The 23,995-nt window shown below is 39.9% G+C and overlaps 2 protein-coding genes across 5 annotated transcripts in view; one reads left to right on the top strand and one right to left on the bottom strand.

Annotated features, from left to right (window-relative positions):
- Positions 1-23,995, top strand: part of UBE2E1 (ubiquitin conjugating enzyme E2 E1) — a 75,122-nt gene that overhangs the window by 48,744 nt on the left and 2,383 nt on the right. The window contains exon 4 of the mRNA XM_045791653.2: positions 23,063-23,195. Coding sequence (XP_045647609.1) covers positions 23,063-23,195 — 133 coding nt within the window. The remainder of the gene's footprint in view (positions 1-23,062; positions 23,196-23,995) is intronic.
- The window catches only part of NKIRAS1 (NFKB inhibitor interacting Ras like 1), a 48,874-nt gene continuing 31,113 nt past the window's right edge, over positions 6,235-23,995 (bottom strand). Inside the window, exons 5-7 of one of the 4 annotated variants that reach the window (XR_015727848.1) lie at positions 23,041-23,870; positions 21,669-21,777; positions 6,235-20,756 (exon numbers count right to left, since the gene is read on the bottom strand). The gene's annotated coding sequence lies outside the window, so the exon portion shown is untranslated. Of the gene's footprint in view, positions 23,871-23,995 lie in introns of all 4 variants that reach the window. The other 3 variants (XR_015727847.1, XR_015727846.1, XR_015727849.1) reach the window with 3 other exon arrangements.

The raw sequence follows: 23,995 nt of genomic DNA, 5'->3' as shown, positions 1-23,995 counted from the left end.
AAATTTTAGCACTTACTGCTTTAAAAATAATCGTATGGGTTTAAATAATGCTGTAGGGTTCAAAGCCACTTTATATAGAACTTCCTTTACTTTCTCATGGTTTAGTTCAGTGAGGTGGTATGTAGGATACCATTGGTCACGCTTGCTAGATAAGAAACTGAGGGTTGAATTGGAATTTGTATGCTGTTCTTATTTTCAAGTTCCTTGTGTGTTTAGTTGTATCTTACTATGAAGTGTACTTTTAAAGGTTTTGAAAGCACTGCAACCCTTTTTTAAAACCGATTTCAGGGAAATGAAGCATTTAAAACGTCAAAACCTTCTTCCCCCATCTAGAGTATGGTTTGAAAGTCATTGCTTTGTAGTAGACATTATTTTTCTTGTGTGTTGTCAAGGCCCAATAACTGTTAAGACAGTGCTGAGAGTTCCTACTAAATTTGTATCAGATTCCGACTTTGCCTTCTCCCTTTCTCCTTCCGTTAATGCCCATTAAGGCTACTCTGGATCTCACATATATCCAAACCCTCCCCTGAAATGCATCGCTATCTTTATACCATTGCAAGGGGAGCTCCTTGGGCTTTGTCCCTGTGCTTTGACAGATTAACAGGGAAAGGCTTTAGAAAGGAGAGAGGGGAGTTCAGAGGTAAGAGGAGAATTAAGCTGAGAATCAGAAAATTAATGTCATGATTGGCAAGAAAGTTTCAGTAAGGCAGGGCTGATTAGTTCTTGACCAAAAAGCTGATGAAGAAAGTCAAAAATGCTGTTTGATTTTGAGATTGGAAGGTCATCGGTACCTTTAAGAGACCAGTTGACTGGAATATTGATATAAAGCAGGGTTGACTCTCAGGTGAAAGCATCTGTGTAGGTGGAAGCAGGAAGTTGCCACTAAAGGGCAGGAGAAAGGTAGACCCGTAGCTGGGAGGGGAGAGGGGGAGGACTATTTAGGAGTATACTTAGGAATAGGCTTTATTTAGTTGTGTTTCTCTTTTTGCTTGGGAAAGTTTGAACTTTTTGTAACTAAGTGTTAGAACCAGTGATAAAGTAAGAGGAATTTGATCACGTGTTTGTCTTGGAAAGATGCACATATACTTGTGAGATGAAGGGGGAAAAGAAGAAACAGGGTATTGAAGATAGAAATTTTCATGTGGGAGAATTGAAGTTTGAGGGAGCAAGGGATACCAAGATAAGTGAGAAGTCCTTGTAAAATAACACATTTGGTGCTTTAGGGTGTTCTTTCCAAAACCTGTACCTTTTTGGTTGCCTATCAAACTGGAGATGTGTACCGGCCAAGACAAAATAACAGCAAATTTATTTAGGAAGTAGTTTGGCACAAGGAGGTTTCACTCCACCTGCCACTTGAGGGACTCTCATCAATGTGGTGTCAGCCTGGTGACAGACAGGTCTTGCTTGTGATTTGGAAGCTATTTGTGAACCTTCTCTGCACATAGAAGCTGCTGCCATTGTGTGTGCACCTTTCAGGGAGGAGTCTGAGTGACAGAGGTGCCACTGGGCTGTGGGGGTTGGGGGTAGTGGCAGTGGCTTACCGAGGCCCGCTGGTGAGGTGGAATCCTGAGGACACTTGAGAGGTGCTGGGCTAGTTGAGCCCCAGGCTTGGGACTAGTCCCTTTTGCCGTTTAAATTACTGTGGCAGATACCACCCACCCAGGGTTTCAGGCAAAAGCTGTTACTACAGTACTAAATATGAAATTTCAACTCACAGGGGGCTGATACAAAGCTGCTAATTTTATTTTGTCTTGCAAGGACATTGAAAACAAAAATCACCACCTACTATCACCAGCATTTCACAAAACGAAAGATAATTTTATCACAAAATAGGAAGAATTTGATATCAGAGTGGACAGAACTTTATATTAAATAAATTAAAATGTATGAAAAACAAATACTTTATCCTTTTCCCTTTATTCTTTACCTTTTGGTGAAAACGCTGTCTTGGAAATGTGTGTAAGAATCACTGACCTACATCACTAAGGCTGTTCATTTTGGGAAATTTGTTCTAAGTACTTGTCCTCTTTTTTCCCGCTTCACCTCACAAGTGAAAGAAAGGGAGCTCTTCTTACGGTGGAAAGCCCGCATGTTCCCGTGCATGTGAGAGAGGGAAGGAAAGAGAGAATCGCCCATGTGTTTATATTGGCTCCATTTCTAAGTCACCTGCACTTGAGTTCACATCTGCACTTCTCTCTTATCCATCTTTTGACAATCTGCTTTGTATTTTAATCATTTGTTGTCAACCCTCCTCTTAGTTGGGAGGTTTAGGAGAAAAGACAGTAGACATTGTTGTGACTCTTGTAAGAATTTTCTGCATAGCACTATACTGAACAAATACAGTCTAAATGGATACTTTTTAATTGGTTTATTGTATTATCATAAAACACATTAAAATTTATCTTATACTTTCAGTTCCATGTCTAGCAGCCCCAACTGCTAGAGCCACTGAAATTTTCCTTTGCTTCCGTTTGAGGAGGTAGTTCTTCTCCAGAACTGTGTCCTGTATGTACATTTTGCACAAAGCCCATGTGTAAGGGTCTCTCGAAGTGAAGGATGGCTCTGATTACCATTATTCCTGCTGAAGGACAAAGGCATTTTGCTCTACAGACTGGAGCTCGGAGGCTCGCTCCCTTGTCAGCCTGCCTGCTCTAGCAGCTGTCTGCGCCTTGGCTGAGTGCAGATGGACGTTCTGTCCTCTGATCAGGTTTCCCGGGGTGGGACTGGTGCTGCGGCGGCTGCTCCTGCGCTGCTCTGGCCGGCACCTCACCAACTTTGTCGGCGGCCCGCCGGCTCTTGACCGCTCTGATTGGCTGTGTCGGTCAGCAACGTCTTAGCTGCTGTGCCGCCTCTGGCTTTGTGTGGTGCTCATTGTTAATGTCAGCGCACGTTAACAAAACACTAAAATGGCTAAATATTGACGGTGCTTTTGGTTAACTAAATTCTGGTAGAGGTATAATTAGTGGTTAAAAATCCACTGGATTTTAGTGGCTAGCCTGAGTTTATGTTGGAATTCATTTTACCTCCTGCTTATGTGGTGGTGAATGTGCCTGTTTGTGAGTCTTTATAAACTGTGAGCTCTGGTTCCTAAAAGCAGCACGACCCAACCAAGCTGCCAGATAAACCGACGAGGATACGTGTTTTCTTCCAGAATACTTCCATCTTTATTTGCTGTAAGGCATAAATCCCATTTAAATAAAGCCATAAAGCCATTTAAATGGTGTTTTTAAAAGAATATTAAACCTGGTATTTTCTAACTTCTTGAAAGAAACCCAGACAGTCTCTAAAATAGCATGTACACTGTATTTTTAACTACCGCATATGGCAACAAACAAATACCAGTTAAGCTTATAACTAATGATATTTTTGGAACTAAAATGAGGATACATGGTTGGATAGTTTTCTGAAACGTAATGAACGTGCAAGATCATATACATAAAGTCTGAGTTTATTTAGTAAATGATGACTTAACTAAGTGCTGCACGGTAGTGTTTGGGGTATCTAGTTAACAGTACTGTGGGGAGACTGGGCAGGCCAGTCAGAGACCCTCCGGGTTTCTTTCTGCTCGGTGAGAATTGGATGTAGGCATCGTGTTTGTGTATGGATTGATGTATTCAGAGGATTTTTGGTTTATTAATAACTCTTAAGGATTGTCACAGTGAAGTACTTATGATTTCCCCCTCGGTAATTTTGTTCTCACTGTCACTGCTGTAATCCAGATGGTTAGATTTCTGTAGTCCCCTAATTAGGCTCTCTGCTTCATTCATTGAATATTGAATTTGTAGCTTCCTATTTCTGAATAGGTTAATGTTTTCAGTATTTAGAGTTTTCTGCTTCTTAAAACAGTGACTGTTTTTTTCACTTCACTCCTGTAGGTGCAAAGCTATTAATAGAATCTAAATTGTTTGGTAGGCATTTAAGGTCCTCTGATTTAGTCTCATTTAGTCTTTACATTTCCAACTACATTCCTGCAGAAGACACGTGTCTGTACCAAAAAAGTTGTATATTTTCTCTCTCTCTTTTTTTTTTTAACCTTTTTTCTACCTTTTTGGGGAGATTATAACTTTACCCTTCATTATATTTTTGAAAAATTTTGTATTCATTGTGTTTAATTGAAGTATTGTTACAGTTATGTCCACTGCAGGGGTAGAATGTAGTGATGCACAGTTCTGTACATCACGCAGTGCTCAGCACAGGGAGTCTAGTTACCATCTGTCACCATACAAAGGTAATAACATATTATTAAATATATTCCGTTTGCTGCACTTTTTACCCTTGTGACTGACTTGTTTTATAACTGGAAGTTTGAACCTTTTAATCCCCTTTGCCTATTTTGCCCGTCTTCCATTCCCTTCCTTTCTGGCAGCTAACAGTTGTTTTTGTTTTTGTTTTTTGTTTTCCCTGTATCTGGGAGTCTGTTTTTTGTTTGTTCATTCACTCATTTGCTTTGTTTTTTAAAAGATTTCAGATGTAACTAAAATCCTACAGTATTAGCTTTCTCAGTCTGACTTATTTCACTTGGTGTAATACCCCCTAAGTCCATCCCTGTTGCCAGAGATGGCAAGGGTTCATTCCTTTTTATGGCCGAGTAATATTTCATTGTATGTGTATACCACGTTTTCTTTATCCATTTATCTGTGGACGCTGAAGTGTTTTCTATATCTCGGCTATTGTAAATAATGATGCAGTAAACATTGGGGTGCCCGTGTCTTTTCAAATTAATGCTTTCTTTTTCTTTGGTAAATACCCAGCAGTGGAATTACTGGATTGTTTGGTATTTCTATTATTAATTTTTGAGGAACCTCCATACTGTTTCGCACAGTGGCTGCACCAGTGTACATTCCCACTTACAGTGCATGAGGGTTCTCTTTTCTCTACATCCTTGTCAACACTTGTTATTTCTTGTCTTTTTTCATAATAGCCATTGTGACAGGTCTGGGGTGATATCTCATGGTTTTGATTTGCATTTCTCTGGTGGTGAGTAATGTTGAGCTTCTTTACATGTGTCTGTTAGCCATCTATGACTTCTCTGGAAAAATGTCTTTTCAAGTCCTCTGCCCATTTTTAAATCAAACTATTCCCTTTTTTTGGTGTTGAGTTATATGAATTCTTAAGTATTTTGGATATTAACCCCTGTGGATAATCATTTGCAAATGTCTTCTCATTCTGTAGTTTGCCTTTTCATTTTGTTCATAGTTTCCTTTCCCGTGTAGAAGCTTTGTATCTTGGTGTAGTCTCAGTGGTTTTTGCTTTTGTTTCCTTTGCCTGAGGAGACCTATCCAGAAAAATGTTGCTAAGGCCCATGTCCAAGAAATTACTGCCTATGTTTTCTTTTAGGAGTTTTATGGTTTCTGATTTTACATTTAAGTCTTTAATCCATTTTGAGTTTACTTTTGTGTATATGGTGTAAGAAAGTGGTCTGGTTTCATTCTTTTGCATGTCACTGTCGGGTTTTCCCAACACCATTTGTTGCATAGACTGTCCTTTCCCCATTGTATATTCTTGCTTCCTTTGTTGTAGATTAATTCACCATATAATTGTGGGTTTATTTCTGGTTCTCTGTTCTGTACCATTGATCTATACATTTATTTTTGTCCCTGTACCATACTGTTTTTGTTACTATAGCTCTGAGGTGTAATTTGAAATCTGGAACTGTGATACCTCCAGCTTTGTTCTTTTTCAAAATTGCTTTGGCTGTTCACGGTCTTTTGTGGTTCCATATGAATTTTAGGATTGTTTGTTCTAGTTCTGTAAAAAATACTCTTGGTATTTTGTAAGGATTACATTGAATCTGTAGACTGCTTTGGGTAGTTTGGGCACTTTAAAAATATTCCTCCAGTCCAGGGGCATGGTTTGTTTTTCTGTTTATATCATCTTCAGTTTCTTCCATTAGTGCCTTTCAGACTATAGGTCTTTCACCTCCTTGGTTAAATTTATTCCTAGATATTTTATTATTTTTTGGTGCAGTTGTAAATGGGACTGTTTTCTTAAGTTCTTTTTCTGCTACTTCATTATTAGTGTATAGAAATGCAACAGATTTTGGTATATTCTGTGTCCTGCAACTTTACTAAATTCATTTATTCTGATAGTTTTTTAGTGGAGTCCTTAGGGTTTTCTATATATAGGATCATGTCATCTGCAAATAGTCAACAGTTTTACTTCTTTCTTATCAATTGGATGCCTTTTATTTCCTTTTCTTGTCTGATTTCTATGGCTAGGACTTTTAGTACTATGTTGAAAAAAAAATGGTGAGAGTGGACATCCTCATCTTGTTCTGATCTTAGAGGGAAAACTTTTCAGTTTTCCACCATTGACTAATGTTAGCTGTGGGTCTGTTACACGTGACCTTTGTTATGCTGAAGTATGTTTGTTTGCTTTCATTTCTAGTTTCTAAAAGCTCCTCTTTTCTCCCCACCCCCATCTTATTGAGATATAATTATAACATTGTATTACTTTAGGGTATAGGACATGGTGATTTGATATATGTATAGATTACATAATGACTTTACCACAGTAAATTTAGTTAACATCCATTACTTCACATTGTTTCAGGTTTTTTTCTTGTGATGAGAACTTTTAAGATCTACTTTGGTAGCAACTTTCAAATATAGGATACAGTACTGTTAACTGTGGGCACCATGCTATATATTATATCCCCAGAACTTATTTATCTTATGACTGGCAGTTTGTACCTTTTGACTACCTTCACCCATTATCACCACCCCACCCCTAACCTCCTTTTTCTTTTCTGAATATTGTTTTGTTTTAGCCATATCCTTGTTTCATCAGTGCAGTATCTTCTATCTCTCTGGATATTAGTAATTCCATTTATTTTGAAATTTTCTTTTTAATTTTTCTTTTCTCTAATTGACTATCTTCTAGTTTGTTTTGATCTTTGTTTGCCATTTTAGAGAAGAACCATGTTCCTTGGTTATCTGTTAACTTAGTTAGGGAGCCTTTAATTTTATTGAGGTCTTTCCTCTAGGCTGTTAACAGTCCCCCAAAGGAGACTGCCTGGAGGGTGAAGGTCAAGCTTTGTTCTGGGAGCTGAGAAAGAAAGCTGGGGATCTTATTGTTGGCCATGCATAAGCTCATTGTCAGTACAGCACCTCTGCCCTCATCCATATTAATGTCCTCTGGTTCAGAGACCCTCAGTTTTAAACTTCTCCAGAAAATAAACCCCAGTCTGGCGGGATTTCTGTTGCTGTGTAACAAACTACCACAACTTTAGCAGTTCAGAACAATACACGCATTTTAGTATGTACAGTTCACATGGGTCAGGAGTCGGGGCACAGCTTAGACCTCTGTTCAGGGTGTCTTAGGCTACAGTCAAGGAACCAGCTAGCCTGTGTGCTCATCTGTCGCTCAGGATTTGCGTCCAAGCTTATGTAGTTGTGACATAGAGTACTTCCTTGCAGCTATGGGACTGAAGTCAGTTGCTCCTAGAGGCCACACTAGTTCTCTAGCCCTCTCCGCCGGCAATTAACATCATAGCAGCTTGCTTCTTCTAGGCTAGCAGGACAGTCTCTCTCTTGTCAGCTAAGACTGAGTCTTATATAACATAACAGTTTACAGAAAACATAACCTGATCCAAGGAGTGGTGTCTTACCAACTTTGCCTTATTCTCTCAGGGAGAAGCAAGTCACAGCTTCTGCGCATGCTCGCGTGGAGGAGATCAGAGTGTATTAGGGGGAGGACATCATGCTGCCCATCTTAAAATTCCACCTGTCACACAGGCTCTTGGAATAGGACTACTTATACACACTTTTAACCAATCCTTATTTTAGAACCTTCCCCTGACTCATTCTCAACCTCCTCGGGCACCACAGATTCCTGAGTCTTTAGGGAAGGTTATGTGGTCTACCTGGGCTTGATTTTTGGCTTTCTTCACAGCCAGTTTAGGATTGAATTTCTTGGGTATGTTGAGTCCCTTACCACTTGCCCATTTGCCTCCTAGCTTCCAAACTTCTGTTAATATTATCCCCTTTCCTTTTCTTCCGATCTTTGTAGGTTTATGCCTTTAAAAAAATGTCTTTACTGTTACGTTGTCGGAGTTTGGGGAAGGAGTAAAAGTTGGTACACGTATTCAATTTGTCATCATTATGTATGTGTTCTGAGATAGTTGTCTTTCCCCCTCGGGTCCAGTACTTAAATTAGGGTAATTTTTTTTTTCCTTTTAAGAAGGAAAAAAATAAGAGATTAAAATTTCCCCTCTTATTTATTTTTCATTCCTTCTCTTTAACTTTATTTTCCAATCATGTATGTGAGCTGTTAGCCACATTTTGTACCTCTCAGACAAGCTCCTCACCTTCAGCTTGGAACAACTGCCTCCTCCTCTCTTGTAGTCAGAACTTTTCTTGCCTTTTGGCCTTTTCCATAAAACTTAGACTGAATAGGCCTATACCTTAGCAGTTAGTTCTCTGCGAGTGTTTTTCAAGTACAACTGGAAATTACTGGCCGACATTTTTGTTAGGACTCTTTTCTGTTTGGGCATTATGCTTTGCACACCTTTGTTACTAAATATTAAATGATGAGAATCATTTTAGGAAGCACCTGATACTAACATGAGGTAGCAGATGTGCTGCATGTGTTAATTTACAAGCCAGAATGGTAGCTGGTCAGTGGCCACTGGTGAAGGTCATGTGTGTCTGCTTACCGGTGCTAGGCGTAAACTTGTTAGACTTGGGCGGCTGTGAATTGTCACACGTGGGTGCTCCACCTTGGGCCTCTTTAGCAGCTGCTGTAGCACCTAGTTTTGTTAAAGCTGTTGTCTCCGCTCCTCAGCTAGAAGAGTATGTGTAGACAGCAGGACAGAGATTTGGTGATGAGATTTAGTAGTGAACAAGAGGCCAGAGCAGACTCTCCCCTCCAAACGCAGCCCTGTATTTGACCTACAGGGCATAGCCTCCCTCATTCACACTCTCAGCCCTTTGCAAATACAAACAGCCTTCGCCTTTCTCTCCTGGCCAGCTGGGGCCAAGAAAGAAGCCAGTGACTCCAAGTGCAGTAAATGACTCTCCTCACCTCCTGACCCTGTGATTTCCTGGTGGTTCTGAGCTGTAGATCCTGCAGTGGAGAGGGAGGGAACAAAGAGGTCGCAGAGGCCTCAGCTTCACAGAGCGTTGAGCAGTGGGTGATACTGTATCCTGAAGCAGGCGTTGACCTCCATTTCATGCAGGTCATTCACTCCAGTGATTGCTGGACCTCCCAGTGCCACTGTGGACTAGAGTGGAATGGAATGGAGTGGAGTGGAGTGGACCAAACAGACTTCTGAGCTGGGGAAGCAGGTGTCATGTTCTGTACCTCCTTTTTGGCCTTTTTAAACCCCTTAAAGTTCTTTAAAAAAAAAAATGTGTTGCTAATTCTTTTTGCAATTTAAGAGCATAACATTTGGACTGTCACTCAGTTGAACTGATGGCTTTTTTCCCAAAACCGTCTCTGGTTTTCATTAAGCTGGGGGGTTCTCAATTTTTGGAGTTGTCACATTATTATTAAAATCCCCTCTCCTCCATCCACACTAAGTAGTACTCCATGTGGTATGTACTTATTTTCAGTTAATTGATTGCTACCAAAAAACTGGATTTTTAAGATGTTTTAATAACACCTCTTAGCAGGTCACAAGATTTTCTTGTTCCTGATTCTAGCTTCCATCCAAATGTAAAAGAAACATGAAATAATAAGGTAGGAAAGGCAGAGTAGTAAATGTGATTGAACAAAATTGGTAAGGAGTCCAAAGGCAGATAATTTTATTGGAAACTCCATGGATGTATTGGAAAAAAATATCACTGTAGGAAAGCCTGGATTGCATTGACCAGACATCACTTAACCTTCACTTAACCTGAATACTTCCACATCTTTAAAATGGGAATAAGGAGGGGCCCCTGGGTGGCTCAGTCAGTTAAGTGTCTGCCTTTGGCTGCATTGGGCTCTCTGCTCAGGGGGGGAGTTGGCCTCTCCCTCTTCCTCTCCCTCTGTGCTTGCTCTCTTTCTCTCTCAAATAAATTAAATCTTTAAAAAAAATAATATAAAATGGGAATAACGTTACCTCTTGTGATACAGAGGATTTGGGTAAAGGTTGAAAAGTTTATGAAAGTGATTAAAAACGATAAATTTCTCTGCAAACCTTAGGGTATTTTTCTGCTTTATCTACTTTTTAAGGCACAATTTACCTGCAGTTAAATCCACCCACTTCAAATGTTTCATGTTTTAGTAACTATTAGATAAATTAACTATTAGATATCTTGACTATTTAGACAGGGAACAGATCATCTTAGCTAACCGTTGGTATTCGGTGGGTGTCTGCTGAGTAGGCTGTCAGATCCCTCTGCCTTGTTTTGAAAAATATTTGTGTGCTCTTTTTGTTGTATAAACTTGAGCCCCTTTGCTTTATACTGTTGGAGGGTTTGCAGTCTCTCCCTGGGTTCAGTTTGTCTCTCAGCACCCTATCTGGAGCGTGGTAGAAAGAAGAGGTTAGGAAAAAGGGCCTGAGGGGCGCCTGGGTGGCTCAGTCATTAAGCATCTGCCTTCGGCTCAGGGCGTGATCCTGGCGTTCAGGGATCGAGCCCCGCATCAGGCTCCTCTGCTGGGAGCCTGCTTCTTCCTCTCCCACTCCCCTGCTTGTGTTCCCTCTCTCGCTGGCTGTCTGTCAAATAAATAAATAAAATCTTAAAAAAAAAAAAAAAGGAAAGAGGGCCTGAATTGAAGCGAGGAGGGAGGAGATGGCAGGACAGAGCCATAGTGTCAGTGGAAGCTTTTTTAGTAGTAGGGCCAAATCTGTCCTTTAATGGGACCATAGGACACCTTAACCCCATATAGTTACTGATGGCTTTCACAGGGCTGTAAATTGGGGATGGGGGCAGTATTACTCATTTCTGTAAATGGCTGTTTTAAATCTTCACCCAAAGATGCAGTAAATCACTGGGTCACTTTTGAAAACGTATTTGGGCCCTGAAAGCGGGAATGAACTTGCCAAAAGTCACCCCTCCGAGACACTTAGCAACTCTGTTCTAAAACATAGTCTACGAAAACTGGGCTTAAATTGCCCAGGTTGAGTACCCTGCATCCCTGCAAGTTTAAAGGTCTGGCTTTCCAGTCAGAAACCCTCCTTACCCAGGGTAACCGCGGTTACTTTCTTTCTCCCTTAGTTGACTTTCTCTGTTACTAGGTGAATTTGATTCCATTGCTTTTACCCTTTGTTACATTCTTAAGAATGGAGATACATTATTATTGTAAAATAAATTCTGTGCATCTCATCCTGCAGGCATAACCATGATTAACAGTTTGATTATATGGTATGTCTTATAATGAAAATGAGGTGGTTTTGCATACTGTTGTGAAATCTGCCTTTTCACTTCACATTACATTGTGGATTTTTAAAAACCCTGTTGAGTATGTATACCTCATGTCATTTAAGAGCTGCATAGTATACTGCTGTATGGTGGTACCACAGTTCAGCCTATCTCCTGTTGATAGTTTAGCTCATTCCAAACTTGTTTCATCATATATAAGGTTCTTATAAATATCCTGATACTATAGCCATGTGCATGTGTCCACTTAATTTCCTGAGGGTAAGCTCTGAGAAGCAGAATTTCTGTGTCAAAGGTACACTGGATTTATATTTAAATATATTGTACTTAATCACAATCTGTGATTACTAATTTACCACCAGCAATGGAAAAGAATGCCTATTTCATCATACAGTTAACACAGATTTTGAATCTTTTATTTATTTATTTTTTTAAGATTTTATTTATTTATTCGACAGAGACAGAGACAGCCAGCGAGAGAGGGAACACAAGCAGGGGGAGTGGGAGAGGAAGAAGCAGGCTTCTAGCGGAGGAGCCTGGCGTGGGGCTCGATCCCATAACACCGGGATCACGCCCTGAGCCGAAGGCAGACGCCTAACCGCTGTGCCACCCAGGCGCCCCCAGATTTTGAATCTTTTAAATGTTTGCCAATCTTGGGGCATCTGGGTGGCTCAGTCAAAGCGTCTGCCTTCAGCTCAGGTCATGATTTCAGGGTCCTGGGAACGAGCCCTGCGTCAGGCTCCCTGCTCAGCGGGAACCTGACCCTGTCCCTCTGCCTGCCACTCCCCCTGCTTGTGCTCACCTGCTCTCTGTCAAATAAGTAAGTAAAATCTTTAGATGTTTGCCAGTCTGATAGGTAAATGTACCTCCATGTTTAATTTGCATTTTAATTTGAGTCTAAGTAAGATTGAGAATTTATTGGCCATATGAGTTTCTTTTGAGAAATACCAGAGTCCTTTATCCATTGCAGTTAGTATGTTTCAAGTTTTTTTCATAGTCAAGATAGTAGCCCTTGATCATATACTGCAGTTCTCTTCCCTCCACCCTTCTCTGTTTGTCTTTCTCTTACAGATTTTCGGTTTTTATGTAATCATATCTGTTCATCTTTTCCTTTGTGTGTGTCCAGCTTCAGTGGTGTCTCAGCTTTGCTTTCCTCAGAGGGAGACCCTTAAGATGAGAATTCTAATACAGGTAGCTTTTTAGTAGTGTAAGGAACAAAGGTAGAGGTGGGAAGGAAGACAGGGTCAGAAAGACTGTCAGTAAAGGATGCCTTTTATTAAGCTAGCTCCCACAGTGAAAGTTGCCAAAGGGAACTCTGGGGAATTGGATAAACCACTTGCCTCAGAACTGTCCTACTCCACCATCAGCTATTGGTTGAGGGTTATTCCTGGGGAGTGTTCACAGAACATCCTAAACTACGTGGTGTAAAACCACCACCACCATTTATCAAAACCTCTGGTATATCTGGGGGCTGGCTGGGGCGGCTGGAACTATCTGAAGGCTTCTTTACTCACATGTCTGGTGCCTGGGCCAAGAAGACTCAAATGGCTAAGGGCTGGAACACCTGGGGCTTCTCATTCATCCCTCATATTTGGTCTTTCCAGGTGATCTCTCCAGTAGGTAGGCTTCAGGGTAGTCACACTTCTTACATGGGCTTTAGGGTTTCCAAGGTGCAGAGAGAGGGGGAAGGGCATAGGGACGAACAGCTTCTAGTTCTGTTTAAAACTTTTTGTTTTTTTAATATCTGATGGGAGTAAGAGTAAAATACTTTTTAAAAATGTTGCCCAGTTATGCTGATATTAAAGTAATCTACCTAGCTGTTCTCAAACCTTTTTTGTTTTAGAACCCCATTATGCACTCTTAAAAGTTATGGGCCCCAAAGAGTTTTTGTTTATATGGTTCATTATTACAGATTTTTACTGTATTCAAGATTAAAGCTGAAAAATTAAAAATATTTATCTTTCCTTTTAAAATAACAAAAACGTGTTAACATTTTTAATGAAAATAACATTTTCCAAAGCTAAAACACTTAGAAGAGTGGCACTGTTTTACATATATGGAAATTGCTTTAGTGTCTGACTTAAGACAGCTGGATTTTTTATCTGCTTCTGCATTCAGTCTCTTGTCATATCATACCTTGTGTAGTCTCAGGAAAACGTCACAGTTCAAATGTGAGACAATGAGAGTCAAAATGGCAAATACTGTCTAGAATTTTGAAAATAATTTTGACCTGTGGGCTTTCTGAAAGGGTCTTGGGAAAAGTGCTGATCCTAGCCTTTCCCGGATGTGAATGCCAGCGTTAGCCCAAAGCGTCTTTATCTTCCAAATCCACGTGAGTTCTGTACTGAGGGAAGTTGTAGGGATCTGGACCTAGGATGAGAGACACCTGCTTGGGGTGTTTATCCAAATTCCTGGAAGGAGGATGCTGGTTGAGGACAAAGAATCAGTAAAATTGCCACAATTCAGAGACTGGCAGGGCAGTTCTAGGCCGACTGGGTGGTGTGGGAGGGTGTTCTGAGATGCCTTCATAAATGTAACTTCCTAACTGGAACGCTTTTAAGAGCAAAAAGGGGCAGTAAAGAAACTAAAATTATTTTATTTTAAAAAGCATTACCAAACAATAAAATAGAGAGTTCATACCACATGATAGATAACAAAACAAAAAACAAAAAAAATCACTGCAGCAAGATAGCGCAATTTTCTCTGCTCTGTGGCCAGATGTTGGACCTGTTTCTTGTGCATTTACACTTATTACTTCCCACATTTCCTTCTGACCGTGCCACCCCCTGCCTGCCTCACCGGCAGTCTGAGATTGGCAGCAGTTGCATTGTGGAGGCTGTGTGGTTCAATGTGAGTGAATGGGAAACTTTTAACCGTGGTCATTTCCTAGTCAAAAAATACAGTGTAGAAGCTTCTTAAAATTGAGTTAAACCTGGTTAAGTTCCTTTTTGAGAATTTTGGTATCCCTTAAATAGCTTTTCTTGTACCACTGTTGCTTTTGAGTATCTGCATGAAATGTATGGAGTGTTCAAGTGTTAACAACTGTACCATATCCCCTCCAAAAGTCTAAACAAGAGATTCTGCTTTCCCCCATTACTCTCACCCACAGTACAGTTATCATCCCAATAGAAGAGTTGGTTGTGCTTTTGTAGGCCCTGTGAACTGATTACTGTTAGAACCAGAGACTAATAATTGATTTCTGTCTACTCACTGAGATAGCAGTGTTATGTATGCTAATATAAGCAATGCAACTAAAAAATCAGGACTCAACCACTTGACTATAAGGCAGGTATTCTGCTCTGGATGATTTTAGTGGCAGTAGAGGAGTAATAGCCTTAGAAGTTCATTCTGTTCTGACCCTGTTTTTCTAACTTCTCTGGAGAAAGAGCAAATTAGAGTTGTTTTGTTGTGTTTTTTTTTTTAAAGATTTTTTTATTTATTTGAAGAGATAGAGACAGCCAGCGAGAGAGGGAACAGAAGCAGGGGGAGTGGGAGAGGAGGAAGCAGGCTCATAGCAGAGGAGCCTGATGTGGGGCTCGATCCCAGAACGCTAGGATCACGCCCTGAGCCAAAGGCAGACGCTTAACAACTGCTCCACCCAGGCGCCCCTAGAGTTGTTTATAAGTCAAGCTTGTGTAGTACTGCAGAAAAGAGCGATTGTCTGATCCACCTTTATCCTGAACACCTACCTGTTTAACCTTGTATAGAAAAAATGGTTTTTGAGACTCAAGAGATGCAGATCTCTTATTTCTCTCTAATCGTTCCTGTGTGCCATTCTCTACCCTTCCCCACCCGAATTCCTTTTAGGCCCTTGACATTTGACTAGCTTGCATTTCACTTGCTTGGTCTCTTTAACCCCCAGTCAATAGTCCAGAAGTTAAAGCGTGATTTTTATTTTATTTTATTTTATTTTATTTTTTTATTTTATTTTATTTTATTTATTTATTTATTTTTAAAGATTTTATTTATTTATTTGACAGAGACAGCCAGTGAGAGAGGGAACACAAGCAGGGGGAGTGGGAGAGGAAGAAGCAGGCTCCTAGCAAAGGAGCCTGATGTGGGGCTCGATCCCAGAACTCCGGGATCACGCCCTGAGCCTAAGGCAGACGCTTAACGACTGCGCCACCCAGGCGCCCCGATTTTTATTTTATTTTTAATAAGATTTTATTTATTTGAGAGCGAGCGAGCATGAGCAGGGGGAGGAGAGAGAGGGAGAAGCAAACTCCCCACTGAGCAAGGAACCCTGTGTGGGACTCAATCCCAGGACCCTGGAATCATGACCTGAGTCGAAGGCAGACACTTAACTGACTGAGCCACCCAGGTGCCCCTAAAGTGTGATTTTTAGTTGAGTTTACTAAACACTGTCAATACTCAGCCATCCCTCCCTGGTAGCAAGGGAAGGGCCCACTGATGTCCACAGTGTTTTAGATCTGTTCGTTTCACTATCCCTACAGTTGTCTCTTTCAAATTATCATGAAACTAGTTTTCTTTTTAAAATTGTGTCCTTACTCTGTGTGCATCCGAGTTTCTTTTTTCAAGATTGGAGTGTAGATTTCCAGAAGGGCTGGATTGTTTTCTAAAGCAACAACTTACAAGGCAAAACTACAATTGAATGGCTAGCTGAGCAAGATTGAGCTTTTGTGGTGGTTTGTTATTTCACCTAATTTGGAAACATTGTCATGTAGTTCTGAACAGTGGTACATATTTTGCCAGCTAATTAAATATTGTTAATTACTGTTATACTAAGCCCTGTAGTATGTGTGGAAAATTACTACCCTCTAGAGACTTAAAATCTGATTGAGGAGAGATTGTATATCCACATAGCTGTAGCAGTGTGTGTAAATCCCTACCCATCTGTCCACTTTTTGGTTTGGAACAGATTTCAGAAGTGAACTCTACAGCTTCCATAGGCCTAAAAGTCAGCCTTGTGCTTCATGAAAAGTTGTACCAAATTCCTTTGGAGGTTTATCCACTTTCTGCTGGAGGAAAGGCACCATTTTGTCAATGTTATGACATGATTTGGGGGGGGGGCTCCATGGGAACACCATTCTTTGTGTACATGGATCATGTTCTAGATCTTAAGTGTCTGAGTCTGTTTTCCTCCCATGTGTAGGAAACTGTAACCCCCTATTTGGGTCGACTTTGTTCCAGTGCAACTGCTAGATATGCTGGATATTCCACCACTGATGTGAATTCTTACGTAGGAGTCCTAGGTTGGCCTTTGAACTGTAAGTTCTTCCCAGGGAATGGTAACCCGGATGGTACATCCCCAGCAGTACCACCTTGTAGGAGGCCTCTCTTAGTAGAAAATGACCGACCCACTTTTTCATAGCAGTGTCACCTCACCAAGCCATGTCACTAGTGTGTTAGTCACCTTACCAAGGTTTTCTGATTTTTCAAGTTCCTTCTGCCACTCACTTCTAGGTTACAAATGGCAACTGTTTTATGAAGGGATGGTGAGGATAAGCAGCTTTCTGTTTATATTTTTTATAAAATTCCTCTGCATATGCTATGTAGATGTCATGGAGAAGGCAGCTTTCATTCCCTGGAGAGTGTGTCTATTGGGAGATGATTGTAGGAGATGAGGATTCCCTCTGGTAGATTGCTGCATTCATACTATTCTGTCACATTGTCTTTGAATTTCTTAGCAAAAGAAGAGTGAATTAAGAATGGATTTTGAATTGTGGGTTGTAGGGAATACAGACTTGGTTGTAGGACTCTTCTGTAAGCATTTTCTAAGTTCTCTATGTGGTATTTAGTAAGCGTTACCAGGGTTGATACTTGTTTCTTACTGCAGAGAATTATAGTGAAGGAGAGAACTAGAGAATATAAATGGCAATTTAAATCTAGAAGATTAGAAGGTAGAGTTGGCATTCGTTGGTTACTTAATGTCCTCTAGCTAGATTCTCAAACTTTTAATGTGCAAATTCTGATGCATTAGGTGTGTCGTGGAGTCTAAGCCTGCATTTCTAACAAACTCCCAGAGGATGCTGGTGTTGCCTTGTCCAGGGACCACATTTTGAGTATCAGGGGTCTATAGATCATTTAGGGCATAGGCAAATCTAACTTTTAATAACAACCACCCTGGATATTGAATTTTTTTTTTCTGTACCATGCACAGCAGTAAAACAAAGATAAGAGGATGGGCACTAGAGTCTGACAACAGGGATTCAAAGTGTGAAGCTCTTATCTTTATTAGCTCAACCCTGAGCACAATTCTCGAAGCTGGATTCTCAGCCTTGGCACTATTGACATTTTGGGTTGAGAGAATTTTTTTAAGATTTTATTTATTATTTGACAGAGAGAAAGTACAAGCAGGGGGAGCAGCAGGCAGAGGAAGAAGACGACTCCCTGCTGAGCAGAGAGCCCACTGCAGGGCTTGATCCCAGGACCCCAGGATCATGACCTGAGCCTAAAGGCAGAGGCTTAACCGGCTGAGCCACCCAGGCGCCCCTTGAGAGAATTCTTTGTTGTAGGGGCCATCTGGTGCCTGGTGCTTTGGAGAATGTTTAGCAGCACTCCTGGCCTCTACCCCCTAGGTGACAGTAGCACACTCCCTCCTAGTTGTGACATCCCAAAATATCTCCAGACATTGCTAAATGTCACCGGGGGGGGGGGGGGCAAAACCACTCTTTATTGAGAACTGCTCTAAGGCAGTGAGAATGTGGGAGTTTGGAAGATTTTATGACATAATACATTTTGTATAAGCAACTGGTTTGAGAGATTTCTTGGGATTTTCAGGTGGGTAGAATGAGCTTGATCATGAACCTCTACCCTTTTTTGAAATATGCTGGCACATTTGCTAACTTGGCCCATTTTTCACTTACTTTGTGCTGTTGCTATCCAGATGCTGGTCTGTAGCATGTTTCATATCATCTTCCCAGCCTTTACCCTCAACCTTTTTTTTTTCTAGGATATGAGACCACATAACTAAGCTTTTTAGAATTATGCCTAAAATAATACCTGAATTAGGGTTTCTGTGTTTGTATGCAAGGGTCATCTCTCCCAATAAAAATGCTAAAAATTGATCAGATAGAAATATAACTTTAAAAACACTGATTATAATTTCACCTTGCTTCCAGGATGTTCTTTAAAAATTGAAATGCATCTTCGATTGCTGTTGAAATGGAAGAACGGTAGTCTATAGTAAGTTAGTATTGAGGATGGGAATGGGGAAGGACTTACAAAAATATGAATTTAAAACAAAATGAAGCTTAAACATTAGCTTATGTGATTATCTTAGAAATTTTCAAGTCAATCTAGAGAGCACATCAAATTCTATAATAAGACCGCTCTAATGACAGTTTTTCTAATTGGTTGTATTTCTTAAGATTATACCTTAAATGACTTGTGTTGATTACATTTTATACTGTTCAAATTCTATTTAATTACCAATATAGTATTAATAAGGCATAAGAAGTATGACGTGTAGTCACCTTGTCCCATGGTTACTGGAGGAAACGTGGGTTTCCAGCATCAAGGGAAAGGCTGGTGGGGCTGAAGAGTCCTTGTCATTGAGTTTGGTGCTGTCGGTCAACAGGCAGGCAGACCGACCTTTCTTCAGAAGAATGGTGTGGTTCGTGACAATCCCTGCTGCTAATGTTAATGTATCCCCTCTGAAGTCAGAAACCATTACAGAAGTAAGAAAATACTGTGTCAAAAGTAGAAATGACTGTTTTTCTTTTCTAAGTAAGCTCTATGCCCAGTGTGGAGCTTGAACTAAAAACCCCAAGATCAAGAGTTGCAAGCTCTACCAACTGAGCCAGCCAGGTGCCCTTGACTATTATTTCTCTTAAAATGTTTGCCACAGCTCTATTTATTTTGACTAGAAGGAAAAAAGACTGAATCAAGGGCAAAATTTTTTTTCTTTTTGCCTTGTATAAGAGTCCTGTGTATTATACATTTATTTTGAAAGGTGTTTTTGTTACAAATAAACGTTAAGTCTCTAACAAAATCTGAAAGGCAAAGGCATGGTCTCCTTCCACCTTCTCAGTCTCAGCCACATGCCAAGATTCTAGTTACAGTTACCCCGCAATGTCTTCAAACAGGGATGTGCATTTTGTTGTTGTTGTTCCCATATTCCCTTAATTTAAACTCCCCCATCGCCCATACTTTTACTTAATTACTAATTTAAATCACATGCCATTCTAAAGTACACTTCATAAGTGTTTGAAACTGAAGTTATATTTCTTATTGTGGAACTAAAAGGTATCTTAAAGGGTGGAGACAGAAGGCTGGTAAAGAAACATGCTGACCTGAGGATAAACCTAGTCAGTCATTTTATAGAGAAGAGGGTGGAGTGCTGGAACAGACCTTTCCCTGTAGTGTCGCACGTAAAGATTCTCTTGTTCCTTGTTCTCCTTCACAGTGGCCTTCTGGGAGTTGTAAACTTGTGCCCTCCCCCCAGAGGTCTCTCTACCCACCTTATAGACCAGTAGATCCTAACTTTTACATTGAGAACCTGGGAGGGGAAAAAAAAAAGGCAAAAGATTTGCAGGCCCATAATTTTTGTTTAATTCTATGATTAATAAAATGCATATGACAAAAAGTTACATGAATTTCTCCAGTAATAGCTTTAAAGTGAGTAAAGTTTTTTTTTCAAGCAGTAATGCGTGGTCCTTTCAGTGGGTTCTCCGATCCTTCCCTGTAACTCCTAAGACCCCTGGTTGAGGATCTACAGATTAGGGATCCATGCTGTTTAGTTTTCTCCAGGGCTCCTGTTGCATACTTTAGGATTTCAACTACATTTGATATTATTTCATTTAGTATTATTTTTTAAATATAACCCACCTTTATTTTCCACTTTTAAAGTTTAACTATAATTTAAAAAAGGTACCATGCTTCTTTTAATGTTTTTGTTGCATACTTGATTCCTTAATGCCCTTTCTCTATACTTTTTTCCTGAATTTTCAGAAAATGTTATACCCAAACTGAAAGCTGATTATACACAAGTAGCCACCTTGATTTGAATATCCAGTTATATCATAGGTGATAAGCTGTGATGTTAAAGCTTACGTTCTAAACTGGTTGTCCTACTTCAGTAACCTGTACCAGTGACTTCCAAAAGCAGCCAATACCTGTTTCAAGATCACCATAGATTCTTAATATTCTAAATTCAGTAGGCCTAGGATGAGGGGTCAGGAATCTTGAAAGTTTCATAGGTTATGTTGAGGAACAATGAAGTTTGGATATTACAGTTTGCTGTACAATCCATAAAAGCTGCTTATAGTGCTATACTATTAACCCTTTGCTTTTTCTGTACTAAGGGGCCAGCAGAATTGGGCCCATGTAAACATGTCGCCTCTAAGGTTAGACTGACTTTACTGTTAGTTTTTTCTGGGTCTCTTTCTTAGCATTACACCAAGCTGACTGTGAGGAACACTGTATGTGGTATGCTGCCATACTGCGTTTTAGTTGTTCTAGCTTCTCCTGCAGGCCTTGGTTCCTCATCTGTAAAAAGAGAGGTTTACAGATGATTGTCTTTGCCTTTTATAGCCTTTAAGCCTTAGATATCATGAACTAGATTAAATAGGATAGTTCATCTGTTATCTGCAACCTCTATATCAGTAGTCTCTTCACCTCATTAGTCCACTTTTCAGTCTGGTAAACAGGTGTCCCTAGCTGTAGTGGCCACTGTCTATAGACTTTTTGCCCAAGAACATATGCTGGATACAAACATGTAGGCAGGCCAGACAGCTGTAATCAGGAATAGTATCCTTTCACAGGAGGTTACCGCATGTTCCTAGAAGTAGAGGGCTGATTAAAAGTTCTCCCTGCATCCCACCTTGTGAAAATTATGGTCAGATGATAGGAAGTGATCTTAAAAAACAAAAAATGAGGACTTCATATTAGAGACCATGTTAATTAAACAATCTCTTTCCATATATACCCAATATAAAACAAGTTTTTTTAATAGTTCCTGACACAAGGATATTAAAGGACCATACTATTTGAATCAGGAATAATTCATAACAACTGTGCTAACTACCATTTAATGAGACACTACTGTGGGTCTGTTTTTCTACAGAGATTCTCCCCCCCCAATATTTTAATGATCAAAACATTCCTGAGATGGGGCGCCTGGGTGGCACAGCGGTTAAGCGTCTGCCTTCGGCTCAGGGCGTGATCCCGGCGTTATGGGATCGAGCCCCACATCAGGCTCTTCTGCTATGAGCCTGCTTCTTCCTCTCCCACTCCCCCTGCTTGTGTTCCCTCTCTCGCTGGCTGTCTCTATCTCTGTCGAATGAATAAATAAAATCTTTAAAAAAAAAAAAAATTCCTGAGAATCTGTGGTTTAAGTTTAGTGCCTTGCTCAAGGTCACAGAGCTAGTAAGTGCTCAAGTCAGTGTCCAAGCTCTGTACCTCTTGGCCAGTTTGGGTCTACTCTTCCTCTTCGTCCATTTTCTTTTATCTGTATTTTGTTCCTTCTTTTTTGCCACATGTTTTCTTCCCCAACTTTTGTAAACTCATTCTGGGAAAAAAAAAAAAACTGTGGTGGGTTTGTGGAAAGTATAGGGCCACAGGCAGGTATCTTTCTATATTTTTCCTTTCCCTTCTTCTTCCTCTAAGCTTTCTCTTAGCAGAGGGGGTCTTGAAGACAAGGAGTTTTTGTCTTGTTGATTATTGAAATCCCTGCCATTTCACTTGGCCTACATGTGCATTCAGTAAGAATGAGTGAATGAATCCAGTTCTTACCATCCATTCATTTTAAATAGCAGTTTGCCTGCTCTGTAGAAATTATTCTGTGTATTGACTGGCATATACAAGTCTTTCCAAGTAAAGACCTTTCTGTTGTTTGGCTGACACACATCATTATCCTTGAAGCAAATGTTAGTAGCTAGGTTTGAGAAATCTGAGCTAAAATGTTAAGTTAAACCACTTTAATACTGTCAGGTCCATGCTGTGGGAAATCTTTTTAAAACTGGTATCTAAAACCATTTCCCAAACTTGTCTTTTCCTCTCTCCTCAATACCAGAGTCCTACCCACACTTACTTGTTTGGGCAGGTCTATTAAGCTCTTCATTGGTCTTGTAATTGGAGGGTAAATATTTTTCTCTTTTTGTTTATTATTGTACCTGGATACAGAGCACTCTACAAGCCAACACAATGCTTTGGAAGGGTATTATGGTATAACTAAATATAAATAACAGTGATTCAACAGAGAAAGGGATAAATTAATATCCCAATTCTAATATTTAAAGAACCTGATTATAGAATTTTATACATTGAAAGGCAAATTGAATAACTTGTCGTTGGATACTCTCATCCTTGTGCTCCTCCCACCCAACACGGTTTATAATGTAAAAAGTACTGCAATCCATTGGATTCCTATTTCCTATGGAAATAGAAGAGCAAGGAACAAGAACCCCAGTCAGTGGGTCAGAAATGAAACTCCGTGCTTAAAATGGTCACCAGAAATGAATAGCTGTGAGCAAAAACCACTGAATATTGTTTACATTTTCTAATGATGTATCAAGGAGAGGTTTGAGAATTGAGGAATTTCTTGCTTATTCACAGCTTAAGTAGGCTTAGAATGGTTTAAACATTTTTTATCATTCAGTTTACTTGACCTAAGGCTGATGGGTTTGTTGCAGTCCAGAATCAGATTATGTCTGAAAGACACTTCTGTTTTGTGGACAGAATCCACACATTAAACAAAAGGGAATAGAAGAGGTCTTTTTTCTTTTTTTTTTAATACCTTATAAAAACTTGGATGGTGCCACCATCTGCTTACCTTTTGATGTATTATTTCACAGTGCTGGTCCCAAAGGTGATAACATCTATGAATGGAGATCAACCATTCTGGGGCCTCCAGGATCCGTGTATGAGGGTGGTGTATTCTTCCTTGATATCACTTTTACGCCAGAATACCCCTTCAAGCCTCCAAAGGTAAGAATTTCCTGATTTATAGAGTTACATATTGCCATGAGAGACTATTGAAGCTTTAAAATTTTTTAATCACAAAAGGTGGATTTCTGTTCTATCTTAGTGAATCTCTAAGTACGTTTGCAGGGACACAAAACACTGCATGAGGGGTCGGGGGACTTTGCCTCTTGCAGAGACCATAGTTTTAGGAGTATGTGCTTTGTTTTGATGGTGCTTAAAATCCTGCTATTTTTAGTGACATAGCAACCTAGAATCAATCCCCTATTTTCCACTCACAGGGAAAAAAATTACTGAACAGTTAAAAATGGTGTCAAAATATCTGTGCACTAAAATAATTAGAGTGTCAGAATCTCCTACCAAAGACTTGAATTCTGCTTCTTGTCATGTTTTGGTCTTGTTCAAAATCTTAACCTCCAGGCTTCAGTTTTCTCATCTAGGATAGTATCTCCTGTGACATTCAATCTATGATTCTTATTTATTCAGTGGTAATTTTTACTTTGGAATGATTCTGTGTGTCTCACAAATAAAAATTAGGAAACCAAAATAAAGCAACCCCGGCTTATATGGCTTGTGTTAATTTGTCTACTGCTATGTTCCTTACCCATTTCTGGCTCCTCACTTGTGGAAACTCCATTATAGTGATTCTGTGAGCTAGGGTAGACAGGATATCTGCAGGATCTAATGTAAAAGTCAGAAAAAGCAGAAACAAATCTCATCTGCATTTTTTTTTACAGCCTTTACAGCTAAGCATTTTGGTTTTGTTTATGTACCCACTATATTGTATCTCTTTGAATTTATTATAA

This window comes from Ursus americanus, chromosome 20 (assembly GCF_024610735.1).
Source record: "Ursus americanus isolate L20-20 chromosome 20, mUrsAme1.1.p, whole genome shotgun sequence".
NCBI classification, from domain to species: Eukaryota; Metazoa; Chordata; class Mammalia; order Carnivora; family Ursidae; genus Ursus; species Ursus americanus.
The sequence above is the reverse complement of the archived record's forward strand: the minus strand, read 5'-3'. Positions and strand labels throughout refer to the sequence as shown.